The 21,600-nt window shown below is 47.3% G+C and overlaps 1 protein-coding gene across 2 annotated transcripts in view; it reads left to right on the top strand.

Moving 5' to 3' along the window:
- LOC140426816 (drebrin-like) overlaps window positions 1–21,600 on the top strand; it is a 324,386-nt gene that overhangs the window by 211,088 nt on the left and 91,698 nt on the right. The window contains exon 2 of one of the 2 annotated variants that reach the window (XM_072512026.1): window positions 8,976–9,031. The exons of the other annotated variant lie outside the window; for it this stretch is intronic. Coding sequence (XP_072368127.1) covers window positions 8,976–9,031 — 56 coding nt within the window. The remainder of the gene's footprint in view (window positions 1–8,975; window positions 9,032–21,600) is intronic. 2 annotated transcript variants of the gene reach the window in all.

The following is a 21,600-nucleotide window of genomic DNA, read 5'->3' as shown; positions in this document are numbered from 1 at the left end:
GGTCACAAAGTCACAGGTTCAGACAAGAGGAGATGACGTTGAAGTGCAATTATCAGAAACGATTTTTGATCAGCTGGTTGAAAAAGAACAAGAGCAGGTGGAGGTTGAGGCGGATAATTTTAGTTCAGGAAAATTGGCGGAGTTACAACAAAAAGATATAGAAATAAAACAGATGTATCAGAAAGCATACATGGAAGAGGAATCTGAGTGCATACCAGAGTGTTATTACCGTAAAAGTGATGTCTTGATGAGACCTTTACAAATGCAGGCGGATGAAAAGTGGGCAAAAGTTCATCAAGTAGTATTGCCGGTAGGGTATAGAAAGGAGGTGTTGCGAGTTGCACATGACGTACCAGTGGGAGGTCATTTGGGAATAAGGAAAACTCAAGCTAAATTCCAGAAACATTTTTATTGGCCTGGACTACATAAAGATGTAGTTAAATTTTGTCAATCATGTCACACATGTCAAGTGACAGGAAAACCTCAAGCAGTGATAAAACCAGCTCCCTTAATATCCATTGCAGCATTTAAAAAAAAACAATTCTTTATTCTCCTCCTTTTTCACATTTTCTCCCAAATTTACACCCACCAACAATAAACAATAATCAGTAACAAATATGTCAATCCCCATATCAATAACAATGATCCCATCCTCCCAACAAACCCCAAACAGTAGCCCGCATGTTCACATAAACAAATAACAAAAAGGAATCAGGAATCACCCATAGTCACCATCAACACACACCGCCCCCCTACCCCCAACCCTCCCACCCACCCACCCCAACTAATGTTCGATGTTATCCAGTTCTTGAAAGTGCATGATGAATAATGCCCATGAATTGTAGAACCTCTCCATTCTTCCCCTCAGTTCAAACTTAACCTTCTCAAGATTCAAGAATTCCAACAAGTCCCCCCGCCAGGCCAGGGCACAGGGTGGAGACGCTGCCCTCCATCTCATCAGGATCCGCCTTCGGGCGATCGAGGCGAAGGCTACAACATCTGCCTCCGCACCCGTTGCCAACCCTGGCTGATCAGACACCCCGAATATGGCCACCCGGGGGCCCGGGTCCAGTTTCACGTGCACCACTTTAGACCCTAAAAATCTCCTTCCAGTAATCCTCTAGCTTTGGACAGGACCAAAACATATGAACGTAATTAGCGGGGCCCCCCCCGCAACATTCACACACATCTCCTACTTCTTTCTTCCCTTCTGTCGGTGCCATAATGACGTTCAATACCCTTCTAATGTTTGAAAACAGCTACCTCCCTTTCACGAACCCCGTCTGAGCTTCACCTATCACCTTCGGGAGGCACTCCTCCAGCCTACCCGCCAGTACCTTCGCCAATACTTTTGCGTCCACATTCAGAAGTGATATGGGCCTATATGACCCACATTCCGTCAGATCCTTATCTTTTTTTAGCAACAGGGAAATCGATGCCTGCCCCAAAGTTTGTGGCAACACCCCCTTCCCTATCGCCTCTTCAAACATCCCCACCATCAGGGGTGCCAGCTTACCCTTGAGTTTTTTATATTATTCCACCGGAAACCCATCCGACCCTGCCAAAGTCCCCGACTGCATCCTCCCAATCGCATCCTTTATCTCCTGCTCCACTATCGCTCCTTCTAATGTAGCCCTGTCCCCCTCCCCTAACCTCGGGTACTCCAACCCATCTAGAAATTCCTGCATCTCACGGTCTCCCCCAGATGGCTCTGACCTGTACAACCTCTCATAAATTTCCTCAAAAACCTTGTTAATCCGATCCGGAGCCACCACCAACTTCCCTGCCCTATCCCTCACCTGCACAATTTCCCTTGCCGCTGCTTCCCACCGGAGCTGACCTGCTAACATACCTTGTCTCCATGTTCGTTGGCGCACCGCCTTCCTGGTAGATAGTCGGTCAAAGCTCGCCTGTAGTTCCGTCCTCTTTCCCAGCTTTGCTGGGTCCTCATCCTCTGCATAACTCCTATCTACCTCCAACATCTCATCTATTACCCTCTGCCGCTCCAATCTCTCCTCTTTGTCCACCCTGGCCTTAAACGAAATCACCTCCCCCCTCACCACCGCCTTTAGAGCCTCCCAGATGACCGCCTTCGACACCTCCCCCGTACAGTTGGAACCTACATATTCCTTAATTATCTTTTCAATTTTGTCACAGAATACTTGGTCCCCCAAAAGTCCCACATCTAATTTCCACCCCGGCCTCTGCACTGCCCCCTTCTCCAGCACCATATCCACCCAATGCGGAGCATGATCTGACATTGCAATTGCCGAGTATTCCGACCCCTTAACCCCAGCCAGCAAAGTCTTCCCCACCACAAAAACATCAATCCGCGAATATACCTTATGGACTGCTGAGAAAAACGAGTACTCCCGCTCCCTCGGGTGCAGAAACCTCCAAGGGTCCACCCCTCCCATTTCCACCATCAGCCCAGCTAACGCCTTCGCCCCCCCTGATGGGACCACCGAGCATGGCCGTGACCTGTCCAACCTTGGCTCCTGCACCAAGTTCCAGTCCCCCCCCCCCCCCACTATCAGTTTGTGTGTGTCCAAGTCGAGGATGGCCCCAAACACCTTTGCGAATCCCACATCATCCCAATTGGGGCCGTATACACTTAACAGCGCCACTAACCTCCCCTCCAGCGCCCCTGTCACAATCACATATCTACCTCCCTGATCTGCCACCACCTTCTCCATCTGGAAGCGTATTCTTTTGCTGACCATTACCGCTACCCCTCGAGCCCGTCCGCCAAATCCAGAGTGAAACACCTGACTAACCCAGCCCTTTTTAAGTCTCACCTGGTCCTTCACCCTCAAGTGAATCTCCTGCAGCATTGCTACATCGGCCTTCAAACTTTTAAGATGCACAAGCACCCTTGACCTCTTGACCGGACCTCCTATCCCCCTCACGTTCCACGTGACTATCCTAACTGGGGGTCTCTCACCCCCCCCCCACCCTTCTTATCCACCATCATCATACCGCCGGGCCCTGCCCCATGAGCCTGACCCACCCCTATCCATTATTAACATCGAACCTCTTCCCCCTCCCAAACCCCGCGCCCCCCACATTTCCTCTCGAAAAAACATCTCCCAGCATCAATCCCTTCCCCCCCCCCCCCCACCTCGCTCGCCTCGTAGGCCCATCAAAACCTGCTAACCAGGCTCCAATGACCGCAACCTTCCTCTCACCTCACCTCCGTTGACTAGCCGACTTTAGTTAGCTAGCGCGGGTGGCTCCCCCCCCGCCAAGGCATACCGTCCCCTCCCACCCAGTCCCAGAGGAAGAAAAAACAAAAACAACAATCCAACACATACAATTCACTAAAATAAGATATAACCGTCGCAACACAGAATGCCAATCAACCCAACCATTAACTTGAACTCTGTAACAATGTGAAGAGAAGTAAATTACAATACACATCAATAAAAAGAAAGTTATGACAATTATACATTTTCCAGCTCCCCAAACACAGTCCACAGTCTCTCTTCCAGCTCCGCTCCTCATGTCTGTCCCAAGCCTTCTGCCCTCACGAACGCCTCAGCCGCCTCCACTGTCTCGAAATAAAAGTCTTTGGCATCATACGTCACACTCAGCTTCGCCTGCTATACCAGACCAAATCGCACCCCCTTTTTGTACAGTGCCGCCTTCACTCGCCCGAACGCCGCTCGTCTTTTTGCCAACTTCACCGTCAAGTCCTGGTAGATCCGGACTCTAGCACCATCCCACTGCACCTCGCGCTTCTGCTTCGCCCAGCTTAACATCTTTTCCTTCATGCAGTACTTATGAAAGCAGATAATTACTGCTCTTGGCGGCTCATTCACTTTGGGCTTTGGCCTTAATGATCGATGATCGGTCCAGCTCGTACCGGGAAGAGTTCTCACCCTCCCCCATCAGCTCCGCCAACTTCTTAGCGAAGTACTCTGTTGGCCGTGGGCCCTCTGTCCCTTCGGGCAAGCCCACAATTCTCAGATTGTGCCGACTCGAGCGGTTCGCCAAGTCCTCGAGCTTTGCTAGGAGTTCTCTGTTGACCTCCACCACTCTCCGCAGCTCGTCCCCCATCGAGGTGAGCTGCTCGCTGTGCTGCGACACGGCCTCCTCCACTTGCTTCTTCATCTCGCCCTGCTCTCTTACCTCGGCCGATGTCTTTGCCACAGCTACCCTCACCGGGGCGATTGCCTCACCCACCAATGATTTCAATGCGACCGCCATCTCCTTCCTCAAAGCCCCCATATGCCTCGCAAACTGCTTTTCCAGCTCCACCGCCATCACCTCGGTCATCTTTTCCACCGTAAGTAGTGCAGCCCCACCATGCGGTCCGGCATCCGCCATCTTGTCAGCGCTTTTGCTGACCTTCTCATTCAACGGCGAACCTGGGTTTGCTTCCTTCTTCCTAGCTGCTTTTCGCATCCTCTAATGACTTATTATTTTTTCTTTCTTTCTTCAATCCGAAAATAAATAAATAATTAATTTCAAAATGTGTTTCCAAAAATTCCAACATCAAAAAATCTCTTGCCCCCCAGGGACCGGACTTCAAACTCCTCAAAGATCCATTTTCAGTGGGAGCCACCCAATGCGCTCTAGTCCCCCTCTACATCGCGTTCTGGACTCGGGCCTGCCACCTTGATTGCCTCGCCTTGTGTCAAGCTCCGCCCACTCACCCGACCTGTGGATCGATGCCTCCCGCTCCGGCCGCTGGACACTCCCACTTCCTCACAGGCTCCAAACCGGACCGACCCGACGCCCGTCCCTCAGGCCCCAAAGGCCGAAGAAACCCGGGAAGAAAGAACCACGGGGAAACCCCTCAAAAAGTCTGAAATATCGCGGACCGGCGGGAGCCTCTTCTCGACGCAGCCACTCCCCCATTCCAGCATTTGAGGAACCTTTTACAAGGGTCCTAATTTATTGCGTAGGACCGCTTCCTAAGACAAAAAGTGGGAATCAATATCTTTTGACTATAATGGATGTGTCCACTAGGTTTCCAGTGGCCATTCCACTACCTAATATTACAGCTGAAAAGATTGTGGAGGAATTACTTAAATTCTTTACTAGATATGGACTACCCACAGAAATACAATCGGATCAAGGATCAAATTTTACCTCTAGGTTATTCAAAGAAGTTATGGATAGCTTAGGAATAAAACAATTTAAATCAACTGCATACCATCCAGAATTGCAGGGAGCGTTAGAAAGGTGGCATCAGACATTAAAGACAATGTTGAGGGCTTATTGTAAAGATTATCCAGAGGATTGGGATAAAGGAATTCCATTTGTATTGTTTGCAATTAGGGATGCACCTAATGAGTCAACCAAATTTAGTCCTTTTGAACTAATTTTTGGTCATGAGGTAAGAGGACCACTTAAATTGATTAAGGAAAAATTGGTGAGTGAGAAATTGGAAATTACATTATTGGATTACGTGTCAAATTTTAGGGAACGATTAAATAGAGCAGGTGAATTGGCAAGACAACATTTAAAAGTTGCACAAAATGTGATGAAATGGGTAGCGGACAAGAATTCCAAAGTTCGTAGTTTTGCCAGTGGAGATAAAGATTTAGTATTGTTACCAGTGGTAGGTGAACTTTTAAAAGCTAGGTTTTGTGGACCTTATCAGATTGAAAGGAAATTAAGTGAGGTGAATTATGTGGTTAAAAACGGCAGATAGAATGAAGACTCACCGAGTGTGTCATGTGAATATGCTTAAAAGTTACTTTGAAAGTGAAGGAGAGGAAAAGGAGGAGGTTTTAATGATTCTAACGGAAAGTGACGAACCAAATCCAGATGACTGTGAATTTGACATACCTCAAATTAAATTGGAAAATGAGGATGTTCTTAAAAATTGGGATAAATTGTTAAGTTACCTTCCAGAGGGAAAACGGACTGACTTGAAAGAGTTATTTCATAGATTTCATAGAATTTACAGTGCAGAAGGAGGCCATTCGGCCCATCGAGTCTGTACCAGCTCTTGGAAAGAGCACCCTACCCACGGTCAACACCTCCACCCTATCCCCATTACCCAGTAACCCCACCCAACACTAAGGGCAATTTTGGACACTAAGGGCAATTTATCATGGCCAATCCACCTAACCTGCACATCTTTGGACTGTGGGAGGAAACCGGAGCACCCGGAGGAAACCCACGCACACACGGGGAGGATGTGCAGACTCCGCACAGACAGTGACCCAAGCCGGAATCGAACCTGGGACCCTGGAGCTGTGAAGCAATTGTGCTATCCACAATGCTACCGTGCTGCCCGTGTTACTGACATCATATGGGCAAGTTTGTAGAGATAAATTGGGAAATACTAAAATGGCTATACATGATGTAGATGTGATAAATGCTGTTCCAATCAAACAACATCCATACAGACTTAATCCTTTATTGGCACAGGTTAACAAAGTGATTGAGAGTATGCTTAAAAATGGCATAATTGAAGTGGGTTGCAGCCAATGGAGCTCACCCATAGTGATGGTACCAAAACCAGGTGGTACCCAACGGTTGTGTGTGGACTATAGAAAGGTTAATGCAGTTTCAAGAACGGACTCTTATCATATCCCACATTTGGAGGATTGCATTGAGAAAGTGGGACAATCAGCTTTTATTTCCAAATTGGATTTACTTAAAGGTTCCTGGCAGGTATCTTTATCCGAAAGGGTGAAGGAGATTTCAGCTTTTGTGACTCCAGATGGTAAATACCAATTCAAAGTTATGCCATTTGGCATGAAAAACGCCCCAGCCACATTTCAATGGTTAACTAACACAGTCGTTTCAGAATTACCCAATTGTGCAGTATATATCGAAGATCTGGTGATTTTCAGCCAGACATGGAAAGAACATTTAAAACATCTGATGGAGTTATTCGATCGACTTCAGGAGGCGGGTTTGGTGATAAACCTAGCCAAAAGTGGATTTGGAAAAGCCCAAGTCACTTTCCTTGGCCATATCATCGGACAGGGCCGAATGGTCACACGGGATGTGAAACCAACAGTTATTAAGGAGTTTTCAATACCCTCAAGACGAAGGGAAATAATGCGCTTTCTTGGCATGAGTGGATTTGATCGAACATTTGTGCAAAGGTTTTCATAGAATTTACAGTGCAGAAGGAGGCCATTCGGCCCATCGAGTCTGCACCGGCTCTTGGAAAGAGCACCCTATCCGAGGTCCACACCGCTACCCTATCCCCATAACCCAGTAACCCCACCCAACACTAAGGGCAATTTTGGACACTAAGGGCAATTTATCATAGCCAATCCACCTAACCTGCACATCTTTGGACTGTGGGAGGAAACCGGAGCACCCGGAGGAAACCCACGCACACACGGGGAGGATGTGCAGACTCCGCACAGACAGTGACCCAAGCCGGAATCGAACCTGGGACCCTGGAGCTGTGAAGCAATTGTGCTATCCACAAGGCTACCGTGCTGCCCACGGTTTTGTCGCGTGATAGCTCCACTGATGGACTTGCTGAAGAAACGGCGAAAATGTCAATGGACAGCGGAGTTTCAACAGGCATTTCACGGCCTGAAAGCTGTGATAACCAATGCTCCTGTGTTGGAGAATTGCAAGGGACTCTGTGATCAAATTGAACTAAAGTATCTGACTTTAAAGAGAAACGCCGAGGTGTAGAGAAATGGACGGATTGTGCAGAGACCTTCTTGTTCAAAGAGACTGTCAATCGAGAAAGATTTCAGTTGAAAGAAGAATGGGAACAAAATGGACTATATTATTATACCTGTTTGCGTGTGTTGTTTTTTGAAACCAAAAAGTATATTTACCGTGTGCATTTCTTAAAGGATAGTGAAAAGGTGAAAAATGAAACCATCTTGAAGTTGATGGATTATTGTTTTTTCTTGGGGAGAGGTGTCATGTGAGAGTACCTTTAGACAAGGGTGTTTATAAATGGGTATGTATATAAATATCTGTAGTGAGAGTACCTTTAAGAAATGGGTGTTTACTACTGCAGTAATGTCAGAGAGTGGGTGGAGCTGGGCTGTCTCAGCTTTTTACTTTTGTTTTAGGCTGTTTGCTGCAGGGTGCGTTTTAGTTTTGTTTTCAGAGCTGGATAGCTGCAGTCACAGCCGGAAGGTGTATGAATCTCTCTTTGTAATCTAAAGACTGTAATTCGATCCTGGTGATTTAAAACTTGTAACAGTAATGACTTTAACCTGATGTGCTTCTGGTAAAAGGTGTTTTAAATCATATGGATGTTAAAAGGAAAGCTTAAAGGTTTACTTAGTGTTGCATTCAAATTTCACCATTTCAAATTTGTGGTGTGATTTAATGCCGGATCCCCAGACCATTGCTCTGGGTTACTAGTCGTGTGACAATACCACTGGGCTACTGCCTCTAGTTTTCTGAACTGCTTTTATTACATTAAGGCTGCTAAATAAATGTACTTTCTTGTCGAGCGGGCTTCCGCTGCGTGTTTTTCAGTGGTGGAGGAGGCCCGCCAGCGGGATCTCAATGGGATTTCCTGGTGTCAGAACCCCTCGTCGCCGGGAAACCCGTGCACCGGCGTGGGACCAGAATTTCCCGCTGGCATTAACAGTCGGTAAATCCCGCCCTTTGAGTCCTTGCTGGGCCTTATTACATATGATCTGGAATTAATAGACCAATGGCAATTTTATTTTGTTCCATGTTTTCTTATATTTGGGTTTGCGTAAGCATCAATACGGTACAGTTCGCTGTGGTGTAGGAGTGTACAATTTCTAATGTAATGATACAGTTTGCTTTTAGTCAATCTCCATTCCCTTACCTTTGAAACAAACTAAATTATAATGCTGTAGTATGTTAGAGATCTGAGGGAAATTGAACCATAGTGTACTAATGATCATGCAAAGAAGATGTCGAGTTAATGCACCACGGAAATTAACCCATTTAATTTCTGCCAAATATTATAATTATTTTTTAATTCCAGTGGGCTAGATATGTTGTGGTGGCAAAGCTGAGTAACCGGTTTGAATTCCTTTTCTCCACAGGGCCCTGTACACTTACGAAGATAACACTGACAATCTGAAATTAGCCGATTCAGGAGGTATGTGACTAATGCAAGCTAGACTTATGCCTCTAGTTAACATTAGGCCTTTTCTGGATTTGATCCAGATTCGCCATAATTTGAAAGGCAGAGATGCAGTATATTCTGCAGTAACCCAGTTTAATTACAGTCTTGTAAGGAAATATATGTCTGGCTCATGTACAGCACATTCAAGACTCTACTCCATAGGATTTGGGCATTGATCTTCACAAGTCATGGTCAGTTCAATGACAACCTTTAATCGATCTACGACTTTAATTTAAAATTGCAGGATATCTGTTTGTTCGAGTGTCTGTCTGTATTGGCAGACTTCTAATTCTATAACCTTTCAACATTCTCACATATCTAAATCTGTTAAGATGTGTAACCTTGCTTGCCTGCCAGGCTAAGGAGAGACTTTCAGGACTTTATAATGTCATCAGATGCTTAGAAGTCATAGCCCTGTTATTTTTACTTCCAAGTCGGGAGCATAGAGTCCCTGGACCTAGGGGTACCTTCCCAAATAACTCAGCAAGCTTTTGACCTTTTCCTCAAAGGTTTAAAGCCCTCGAGTTGTGTTTTGGACATCGCACCAATGAAAATTAGGTAAGTATGAAAGCAGCTGCATTTTTCAATGTTCAACTGCTTCCATTAACCATAGATGTGCAAGTCACAACCCAGCCCATTACCCTCTCCACTCCCCCCCCCCCCCCCCCCCCCCGCCCCCCGAACTCTCAAAAATAATGGATGCCACTTTTGGTGACAGGACTTCCAGAATTAGGGAGATGGCGCCATTTTGTGTGAGCCAGAGATACTCCCTGTCCCTGCGAAAATTCAGGTTTTTCTTTCTTTCATTGAAGATGGAGCATGGTTGTACAAGGCTTGTGCAGTTCAAGCATTGGAGGAGGAGATGAGAGAACACCTACTTATTTCACAGCTTTGTCTAAATATAGTGCAGTTTGCCAGCGCAGATAGTGATAATAAAGTTAGATTTTGAAACAGCAGTTGCCAACACTGGCAGGTGAATGGAATGGGAGATTCAATCAGCATGCCATGACTATATGAGGTTGGAAAATGATGCTCTGTGCCCAATTCTTTTCTTATTTTTAGACATTTCATCATATGTGTTTCTATCCCGACCTTTGATGGCTGTTATTAACTTGGTTTTCTTTACTGTCTGACTTTCTTCCAAGTCCTACTATGAGCAGGAGAAACTTTTAGCTGTGGAATCCACTGCTTGACAATGATTGAAGCAAAGACCAAGTTGGCATTTAAGAATAGGTTGGATCGGTCGTTGAATAAAAGGGAAATAGGGGTTGGGAAACGTGAGAAAATGAGACTGTTGTTCACATGGAGAATCAGAACTAATACTCACTGGTTAGGCCAAATAACCTCAATTTCAAAGTAATTCTATAATGTGACACCAAGAGATTAGAATTAGGTGATAAATAAGAATTGACTCCCCCATACTGAGTTGGCTTGCAGGCTAGGCCTAGACCTTATCACTTCAGATAGTATCATTTCTGGGGAAAAAAACACAACGCAAGAAGGTTTTAGCATGGACGGGTCCCACAAATATATTAGTAGAGATGAAATCCTGTGGCTACTTTCTCTCGTTGAATAACTGAAACCTGGCAGCTGACTGGTGCCATCCATTCTGTTTCGCAAAGAATTGGGAGAGAGGAATTTTGATGGTGCTGGTATACGTAGTGAGGAGGGAACAGCAAAACAGGAGAAAGAGGCAGATAGTTGACAAAAAGCTGGAACAGTGAAAGAAAGATGGGGCCAGCAACTAAGGGGGCGGGGGTGGGGGGGGGGGGGGGAGCAGGAGTAAGTATATACTTAAAGCAAAAACAAAAGGACAGATATAAAAATGACAGAGAGGGAAATTGCAAAGAATAAATACAAGAAAGAAAATAACGGTGCAGTGAGCTGCATAGTACAGCTGACAATTTTACATTTTATGGCATGATTTTATTTTGTATGGAATTATTTTTGCATTGCCGCTGACAGCCCACGTACTTGGGCTCAATTCATAAGGACACACACAATGAAGCATTTTCAGTAATCTAATCAAGGAATAGCTTGCCATTACAAGTGAATTAAATGGTACGTTTCAAAACTAAGAAATAAAAATAAATTGATCTAAATCAAATGATAAAAGTAACTCTCCTATTATAAGATTATGGCATATTCTTAAGACACAGTGATCAGAAACTATGCAAGTTTCCTTCATAATGCAGCTCTACTGCTTTTGTAAAGATTACACAATGTTCTTGGTCATCTGAAGGATGTTTTGACATTTTGTACTTGTCCAACATTCACTGCTCATGTCACTGATGCTTTTACATAGTCAGGACATTTATCTGATGTCAGTAACAGACAACCCATTCCATGTCCAGATCTTCGGCCTTTAATTGCTATTTTCCACCCTGACATTGACTTGCCCATGGTTGGAAGGTGGGGATGTGCTGGGGTTCAGGGTTGTGGAGCCTTGGGAGTTGCAGGCCAGTTTCTTTGAAGTTAGTGTTCAATTCAAGTGCCTGAACAAATGGTCTCCTTGCCACCTGGTGATGGTATTTTAACAACTTGGGTGCACAATGTAGTGTTGGTTGGGCTCTGTTTGTAATGATTTTAGGAAGTCTACATTTGTTGCATGCTGGTTTTTTTCAAATCTGTCTTGCTACAAACCCATTGTTCAGCTGGGTATAATCAATATCCTGCAAGTCTATTTGGAAAAAGCATTCCATAGATGATGCATCTAACTGCTAACTTTGTACAATGTCGATCAATTTTAAATGAATTGCCGATGAATTGGGATCCTGCCCTGGGGGAAGTCTAATTTAATTAGCTTGATTGAATGGTGAAGGCACAATCTTTCTCTCTATATCCCACTTTTGATCTACAATGGGTATGGCCATTGGGAAAAACGCATCTCTTCTGTTAAGTATCAGTGGAAGCTAACCCACCTCATTTAATTTTGAAAGATGCATTTATGATTCCTTTTCCTCTGGAAATACTGCTGTACAACCAATTAAATATTCCTGTACAAGGTGTCATGATATTCAAACACACACATCATGATGGACACACTAACAGGCAAATCAGAGTACACAACACCACAACCAATCACAGACAAGAACACCAACCACATAAAAAGCACGAGCACGACACCTGGAGGTCAGTAGGTCTGGGGAGAAGGAAGCATGAAAGAGCTGTTGAAACACCACAAGCAGGGAGCCCCCCACGTGCAGAGTGCAAAGACCAAGTTGTAAATAGTGAGTTTAAATAAACAAGTGTTGTACCATATGCAACTGTGTTGGCTCTTCTGTGTGTTAGAACACCCAACACCACATGGTACAGGAGTGGATCGATACCTGCCTACCAACCTGCCATTCTGGACATGGACCACACCGGCAAACCGCAGCCGATGCAAGTCACGGGGAACCTAGGCACCAACTGGAAGCTCTACAGGCAGCGATTTGACCTGTACATCCGTGCCACCGAAAAACAGAATGTCTCGGATGATTCGAAGATTGCAATGCTCCTCTTCTACGCAGGCCCCCACCCAAATGATGTCTTTAATTCACTGGTGTTCGAGGAAGGCGAAAACCAGGCCAAATATGACACGGTCATCCTCAAAATGGACCAGCACTTTCAAACTGAAGTAAACGAAACTTTCGAAAGATACATCTTTCAGCAACGCCTGCAAGGTAAGGAGGAGCTTTTTCAACCCTTTTTGACGCACCTCCGGATTCTAGCGCAGTCCTGCGGTTACGGCACCACCACAGAGTCCATGATCAGGGACCAGATTGTTTTTGGCGTTGCCTCCAGTGGCCTACGCCAGCAGCTTCTTAAAATAAAGAGCCTCACCTTAGCGTCTGCTGTGGAAGCCTGTGTCCTCCATGAAAATGCGACCTGCCGTTTTGCCCGATTTCAGGCGTCCGAGTTGGCACGGAGGGGGTCCCCAGCCGTCGAATCGGCAAGCCAGGCCGCCCACGACGTTGAACGCATCCAGGCCGTCGATTTCTTCCCGCCCCACGGCCCGGACGACAGCGGCCGCTTCCCGCGCTTTTCGCGGTCTCCCGCGCAGGTGCGCGCCAAGAATAACGGCCACAACGAGGGACGCACTGCGCAGGCGCGCCCACCGCAAGATCGCACTGCGCATGCGCAGTGGCGCAACGAACGCCGTGACGTCATGACGTGCAGCAAGTGTGGAGGTCTACACTTAAAAGGGCAATGTCCTGCAAAATACCAACAGTGCAACAGATGTGCCATGATAGGCCACTACGCAGCCCGCTGTCGTGCGGCTCAACCCATGGATCCGGCGCATCCTCGACAACCTCGCACACGAGTCAGGACCGTCCAGCCCACGCATCAAGACTTCCAGTTAAGTGATGCAGATGACCAGGATGACTTCAGAGTTGCCGTCATTGATGTCAACAAGGTCAATGCCATCAATCCAGACGATGAGTGGTGTGCCACCCTGACGGTCAACCGATCGCGCGTCGCCTTCCGTCTGGACACCGGCGCATCCGCCAACCTGATTGCTTACTCTGCAGTCCAGGCCATGAAGGTCAAACCACTCATCACACCATCCCGGCTTAAGATGGTTGACTATAACGGGAACGTTATCCCGTCCGTAGGATCTTGCCAGCTACAGGTGACTCACAAGAGGTACACGGCCACACTCCCCTTCGAAGTTGTGGGCTCATCAAAGGACTCGTTACTGGGCGCACAAGCGTGTAAGGTCCTTCACCTGGTACAGCGCATCATGTCTCTCTCTCCAGATGAGATATCCGACTTCCCGGATGCTGAGTTCCACGCGAATCTCCATTCCCTCCTCGCTCACAACCAGGAGGTTTTTGAAGGCATGGGGACATTGCCACACACATACAAGATTCGACTCAGACCGGACGCCATCCCTGTCGTTCACGCACCTCGCAGGGTTCCTGCGCCTCTCAAAGACCGCCTCAAGGCACAACTGCAGATTCTTCAGGACCAAGGGGTCCTATCCAAGGTCACGGAGCCCACGCCATGGGTCAGCTCCATGGTCTGTGTAAAGAAGCCCTCTGGCGAGCTCCGTATATGTATAGATCCAAAAGATCTGAACAACAACATCATGCGGGAACACTATCCCATCCCAAAACGAGAAGACCTCACCAGCGAGATGGCGCGAGCCAACATATTCACTAAATTGGATGCGTCCAAAGGATTCTGGCAGATCCAACTGGACCCGGCCAGCCGAAGACTATGCACATTCAACACCCCTTTTGGCAGATTCTGCTACAACCGGATGCCATTCGGCATCATTTCGGCATCTGAAGTATTCCACCGCATTATGGAGCAGATGATGGAAGGCATCGAAGGGGTACGTGTATATGTGGACGATATCATCATTTGGTCCACCACTCCGCAGGAACACATGCATCGTCTTCGACGTGTCTTCACCCGCATACGGCAAAATGGCCTGCGTCTCAACCGTGCGAAGTGTGCTTTCGGCCAGACGGAGCTGAAATTCCTCGGGGACCACATCTCAAGGTCCGGGGTCCGTCCCGATGCAGACAAGGTTAGCGCCATCACAGCCATGCCACGACCGGCTGACAAGAAGGCTGTCTTAAGATTCCTGGGCATGGTCAACTTCCTTGGGAAGTTCATTCCCAACCTGGCTTCTCATACAACAAACATGCGCCATCTCGTAAAAAAATCGACGGAATTCAACTGGCACCAGTCGCATCAGCAGGAATGGGAGGAGCTCAAGCACAAACTGGTCACGGCACCAGTGCTGGCCTTCTTTGACGCGACTCGCCCTACAAAGATCTCAACAGACGCCAGCCAATCTGGTATTGGAGCGGTACTCCTGCAAAAAGACAGCACGTCATCATGGGCCCCGGTTGCGTATGCCTCACGAGCCATGACCCCTACCGAACAGCGCTACGCGCAAATCGAAAAAGAATGCCTGGGCTTGTTAACTGGACTGGACAAGTTCCACGACTATGTGTATGGCCTGCCACGATTCACGGTCGAAACTGACCACCGCCCCCTGGTCAACATCATTAACAAAGACCTGAACGACATGACTCCTCGCCTCCAGCGCATCTTACTCAAACTCAGGAGGTACGATTTTGAACTGATCTACACTCCGGGGAAGGAACTCATAGTGGCGGACACTCTTTCCCGAGCAGTGAGCACACCACCAGATGCGGAGGGGTTCGTGCGTCAAATTGAGGCACACGTGACTCTGACAGCAGCAAATATGCCAGCTGATGATCCTTGTCTGGCCCACATACGCGCAGAGACGGCGACTGACCCTCTGCTGCAGCGAGTGATGCGCCACATGACGGAAGGGTGGCTAAAAGGGCAGTGCCCCCAGTTTTACAATGTGCGAGATGATCTCACCAATATAGACGGGGTCCTTATGAAATCGCATAGGATCGTCATTCCACACAGTGTGCGCCAGATGATTCTTCGTCAACTACACGAAGGCCACTTGGGTGTCGAAAAATGCAGACGAAGGGCCCGGGCGGCGGTATATTGGCCGGGTATTAATGAAGACATAGCCAACATGGTGCTCAACTGCACAACCTGTCAGAGGTTTCAGCCGGCGCAACCTCCGGAAACACTTCTACCACACGAGATGGTGACGTCCCCCTGGGCGAAGGTGGGTGTTGACCTATTTCACGCGCTCGGCAGAGATTACATTGTTATTATAGACTACTTCTCAAACTACCCGGAAGTCATGCCTCTCCATGATCTGACGTCGTCCGCAGTCATTGGGGCCTGCAAGGAAACGTTTGCTCGCCATGGCATTCCAAGGACTGTCATGTCAGACAATGGACCTTGTTTTGCCAGCCGTGAATGGTCGTCCTTTGCCGCAGCATATGGTTTCACTCATGTGACATCCAGCCCTCTGCATCCACAATCGAACGGGAAGGCTGAAAAGGGTGTCCACATCGCAAAGCGGCTCCTGTGCAAGGCGGCTGATGCCGGATCGGACTTTAACCTTGCCTTGCTGGCCTATCGATCGGCCCCGTTATCCACGGGCCTCTCGCCAGCGCAGCTACTAATGGGTCGCTCCCTCAGGACGACGGTACCTTCCGTCCTGGCACCGACAACAGACCATGAGGCGGTTCTTCGGGACATGCAACTGCAGCGTGATCGCCAGAAAGGTCGGTACGACACACGAGCGACGGACCTGCCCCCCCTGTCCTCCGGAGACAAAGTACGCGTCCATCAACCGTATGGTGGCTGGTCAGCACCGGCCGAAGTCCTCCGACAAGTGGCTCCCCGCTCGTTCCTGGTTCGCATGCCGGATGGTTCCGTGCGTCGCCGCAATCGGCGCGCCCTTCGCCGACTTCCACGTTCACAGCCACACAACACGCCAGATCCTCAACAGGCTTCCGAGGATGACTTTGTGGAGCTGCCGCACATCACGCCCTTTCCATCGCCACCCATGGCCATGCCTGCACAGCAGCCGGTGGTTCTTGATCCACCCTTAAGGCGGTCAACCCGAATTCGTCGCAAACCCATTAGAATGGACTTATAATACAGTTCATATGTTTAATAAGTTGGACAATTTTACATGATAACCTGTTGTTGTTTATCGTTCCAGATGTCGTCTGACTGGACAACTGTTCAAAATTTTTTTTCTTCTTCTCTCGTTCGCATTTCTGTTATGTTATGGTACAACTGGATTCATGTGACGCACTCGACATCGCCCCATGTACATAGTTCCGTCATAGACACATGCTGCACACGACACACACACACTCTTAGATGCACTCACGTCACGATCATATTTATTACCACGTAGGCACATATCTTTGTAAAAAGGGGGGATGTCATGATATTCAAACACACACATCATGATGGACACACTAACAGGCAAATCAGAGTACACAACACCACAACCAATCACAGACAAGAACACCAACCACATAAAAAGCACGAGCACGACACCTGGAGGTCAGTAGGTCTGGGGAGAAGGAAGCATGAAAGAGCTGTTGAAACACCACAAGCAGGGAGCCCCCCACGTGCAGAGTGCAAAGACCAAGTTGTAAATAGTGAGTTTAAATAAACAAGTGTTGTACCATATGCAACTGTGTTGGCTCTTCTGTGTGTTAGAACACCCAACACCACACAAGGGTGTCTTGGATTACACCAAGGGTTCTTTATGATTGGGACACAATGTAATAAAGAGAACAAAGTCAGAAGTTTGTCTACTCTGCTTTATTAGCAAAAATAATACAAATAAGAGGGAATTATCTACCATCGAACAGACAAGAGTCAGACATCAGACATTCACATAAGCTCGATGAGGATCTATGGACCATCCCCACTCAACTGGTCATCATCTTCCTGCAATTCAGGGACTATAGGCATCCACTGCCTCTCCATGACAGGAGCCTTATCACAGAGGGTATGTGCACTGCCACCATCCAGACACGAGTCCAATGCTCATGATATCATGTGAAGATAATGGGGTGTCCTCACTGGATGTCCTCATCACCCTCCATGAATCTAGAATTATGAGTCGATTCCGAGCTTGCCAGCCTTATCTTGGCATCATCATGGGCTCATGGCCAATACCCTGGCTCTTGACATCTTACCCTCCTCAACCTCATCCCTTTCGCTGTCTTCCCCAACGGAGGAGACGTGCCGCTCCTCCATCTCCTCCTCAGGCAGCTCCCACTCCTGTTGCAGTGCCAGGTTGTGTAGGGCAAAGCAGGCAACGACAATGCGTGAGACCCTCTTATACAAGGAATATACAGTGAATGGTAGAACCCTGAAGAGTAATGACAGTCAGAGAAATCTTGGTGTACAGGTCCACAGGTCACTGAAAGGGGCAACACAGGTGGAGAAGGTAGTCAAGAAGGCATACGGCATGCTTGCCTTCATTGGCCGGGGCATTGAGTATAAAAATTGACAAGTCATGTTGCAGCTGAATAGAACCTTAGTTAGGCCACACTTGGAGTATAGTGTTCAATTCTGGTCGCCACACTGCCAGAAGGATGTGGAGGCTTTAGAGAGGGTGCAGAAGAGATTTACTAGAATGTTGCCTGGTATGGAGGGCATTAGCTATGATGAGAGGTTGAATAAACTTGGTTTGTTCTCACTGGAACGACAGAGGTTGAGGGGCAACCTGCTAGAGGTCTACAAAATTATGTGGGGCATAGACAGAGTGGATAGTCAGAGGCTTTTTCCCAGGGTAGGGGGGTCAGTTACTAGGGGGCATAGGTTTAAGGTGCGAGGGGCAAAATTTAGAGGAGATGTACGAGGCAAGTTTTTTACACAGAGGGTAGTGGATGCCTGGAACCCGCTGCCGGAGGAGGTGGTGGAAGCAGGGACGATAGTGACGTTTAAGGGGCATCTTGACAAATACATGAATAGGATGGGAATAGAGGGATACGGACCCCGGAAGTGTAGAATATTTTAGTTTAGACGGGCAGCATGGTCGACGCAGCCTTGGAGGGCTGAAGGGCCTGTTCCTGTGCTGTACTTTTCTTTGTTCTTTGTTCTCTGCAGATTGTATTTCAGAACTCCACCAGACATGTCCAGGCACTGGAACCTCAACTTCGGCATCTCTGAGAATCAACTTTCACTGCGCAATCGGGCATGGCGCTGGTCCAGCGATTCCCTGGGACCCGCGAATCAACGTGCTCACAGAGTACTCCGCGTGGCTGGGGGGCCATTGCCAGAAGCCCGGCCATCAAAATCTCGGAAATTCTCCGCTCCCAGCCGGCCGAGTTCCCGACAGCGTGTTTCTAACAACCTAGCGCTGTTCGGGAAACTCATGTGGGTCCTGGTGGGGGGGGGGATTGGGCAGCGTGGGGGGTCCTTACGGGTGGCCGGGGGACAGATCGGGCCGGGCGGATCTTCGGGCACGCGGCTGATCGGGGGGCCAACATTTTGGAGCTGCCTCCGTGGTCCGAGTCCACCACGCCGCTTGGCACGGACTCCAGAGGAGAGGAGAGGAGAGGTTGGATAAACTCGGTTTGTTCTCACTGGAACGACAGAGGTTGAGGGGCGACCTGATAGAAGTCTACAAAATTATGAGGGGCACGGACAGAGTGGATAGTCAGAACCTTTTTCCCAGGCTGAAAGAGTCAATTATCAGGGGACATAGGTTTAAGGTGCGAGGGGCAAAATTTAGAGGAGATGTGCTCGAGCAGTTTTTTACACAGAGGGTAGTAGGTGCCTGGAATCGCGGCTGGAGGAGACGGTGGAAGCAAGTACGATAGTGACATTTAAGGGGCGTCTTGACAAATACATGAATAGGATGGGAATAGAAGGATACGGACCCCAGAAGTGTGGAAGGTTTTAGGGTAGATGGGCAGCATGTTTGTCGCAGGCTTGGAGGGCCGAAGGGCCTGTTCCTGTGCTGTACTTTTCTTTGTTCTTATCCATTACTTTTAATAAACTTGTTCCATAGTTTAAAGCATGTACCATAATCTAATAAGATATTTAATTTCTCCTTTCTGAAGTGTCAGACAACATGTGGGCTTATGTCTTTTCTAGTTAGTTAAATATAATAACAGTGATGCATTACCAGATATTTGGAGACAAAACTCAACTTTGATAGTGCCACAGAACATGAATTTGTGGAATATGCAATGGTGAGCCAATCTGCAACCATTCATTTTGCACTTTTGCTAGAGTTTAATTTTACAAACGCCCTTGAGTTTTTAGGAAGCAGGAAGCTTCTTATTGCAATGGTCATTAATGTGTAGCATAACAGTTGTCTCTGTTTTCTCGGCTACTTTACTGCTATCAGCAGTCTGGCAGTAACCTTTCACTAAAATATGACTGGCATTATAACCTTACTCATATGGTCGGCATGGTCGCACAGTGGGTAGCACTGTTGCTTCACAGCTCCAGGGTCCCAGATTCGATTCCCGACTTGGGTCACTGTCTGTGTGGAGTCTGCACATTCTCCCTGTGTTTGCGTGGGTTTCCTCCGGGTGCTCCGGTTTCTTCCCACAAATCCCGAAAGACGTGCTGTTAGGTGAATTGGATATTCTGAGGTCTCCCTCTGTGTACACGAACGGGTGCCGGAATGTGGCAACTAAGGGCTTTTCACAGTAACTTCATTGCGGTGTTAATGTAAGCCTACTTGTGACAATAAAGATTTGTACCAATAAATCAATATAGTAGTGCTTTGATTTTTACAAGTTTTAAGACCATAAGACATAGGAGCAGAATTAGGCCACTCGGTCTTTCCCGCCATTCACTCATTGCTGATATTTTTCTCATCCCCATTCTCCTGCCTTCTCCCCATAACCCCTGATTCCCTTATTGATCAAGAACCTATCTATCTCCGTCTTAAAGACACTCAGTGATTTGGCCCCCACAGTCTTCTTTAGATTGTGTCATATTTCTAATACTGTTATATAATATATAACAATCTTTATTGTCACAGTAGGCTTACATTAACACTGCAATGAAGTTACTGTGAAAAGCCTCTAGTCGCCGCAGTCCGGCCCTGTTCGGGTACACTGAGGGAGAATTCAAACTGTCCAAATTACCTAAGCATGTTTTTCGGGACTTGTGAGAGGAAACTGGAGCACCCGGAGAAAACCCACGCAGATACAGGGAGAACGTGCAGACTCTGCACAGACAGTGGCCCAAGCCGGGAAGCGAACCTGGGACCCTGGCGCTGTGAAGCAACAGTGCTAGCCACTGTGCTACTGTGCCGCCCTTTTTTGTAGATGCATTCAGTGATATTGAAATACTGGAGTACCAATTAGTATCTTTGATATTATTTGACTTGTGTATGATCAACCTATTATTCAATCCTAATATATCTATACTGCAAACCATTTGTTACAATCCCCACAGAAACTGATAACTTTTCAAAAGAAAGTCATTCCCACAATAAAAAAATCACTTTTTGAAACCTTTACTGTACAATAAACAAGCCAAAATCCACATAATTCAAGCATTATTTATCAGGCAAATAATACTTCAAATAGCAAGGTGAGTTTCACATTAAATTGTCAATACAACAAATATACATGTACGGAACAACAAACACTCCTTCCTCAGAATATATGAGCTTAAACTCAGCTATTGAGTGCCACCGCCCTCTGTATTTCACAGCTGGAGATTTGATTCCTTCAGGAAAGGCCAAAGTTCCTTCAGACAGCAGTCTCAAAACACCTGGATTCCTCAGGCCCCCAAAAGGCATGTCCTTTCTAACCGTGAATGCTCTGCACCTCAAACCTGTCTTTTTGGTCTCCTTCGCTAGCTGTGCCATGACTTCCCATCTTGGCTGCCTTACACCCACAGATTCATAGTCCCTGTCCTATTCTCAAAAACTCTCCCTGCTTCTTTACCAGGGGACCTGTGTCTGTAGCTGTGCCCTGTAGCTGTGGAACACCCCTTGTAACACAATGTTTGGTTACATATCTACTTAATCTTTGCTTCACCGAACTCTCATTTTCATAACAACCAAAATCAAATGAGCACTTCTCAGAGTACTTTCAATATTGCCAGGAACCGCTTTAACTTAGTTTCGCTTTGGATTTTAAAAGGCCCACGGTTCACCACACATAGTAAAGGTAGAAAACAGAATCAACACTGATGCCTTT

The sequence above is a fragment of the Scyliorhinus torazame genome, chromosome 7 (assembly GCF_047496885.1).
Source record: "Scyliorhinus torazame isolate Kashiwa2021f chromosome 7, sScyTor2.1, whole genome shotgun sequence".
In the NCBI taxonomy this organism is placed as follows: Eukaryota; Metazoa; Chordata; class Chondrichthyes; order Carcharhiniformes; family Scyliorhinidae; genus Scyliorhinus; species Scyliorhinus torazame.
The sequence above is the reverse complement of the archived record's forward strand: the minus strand, read 5'-3'. Positions and strand labels throughout refer to the sequence as shown.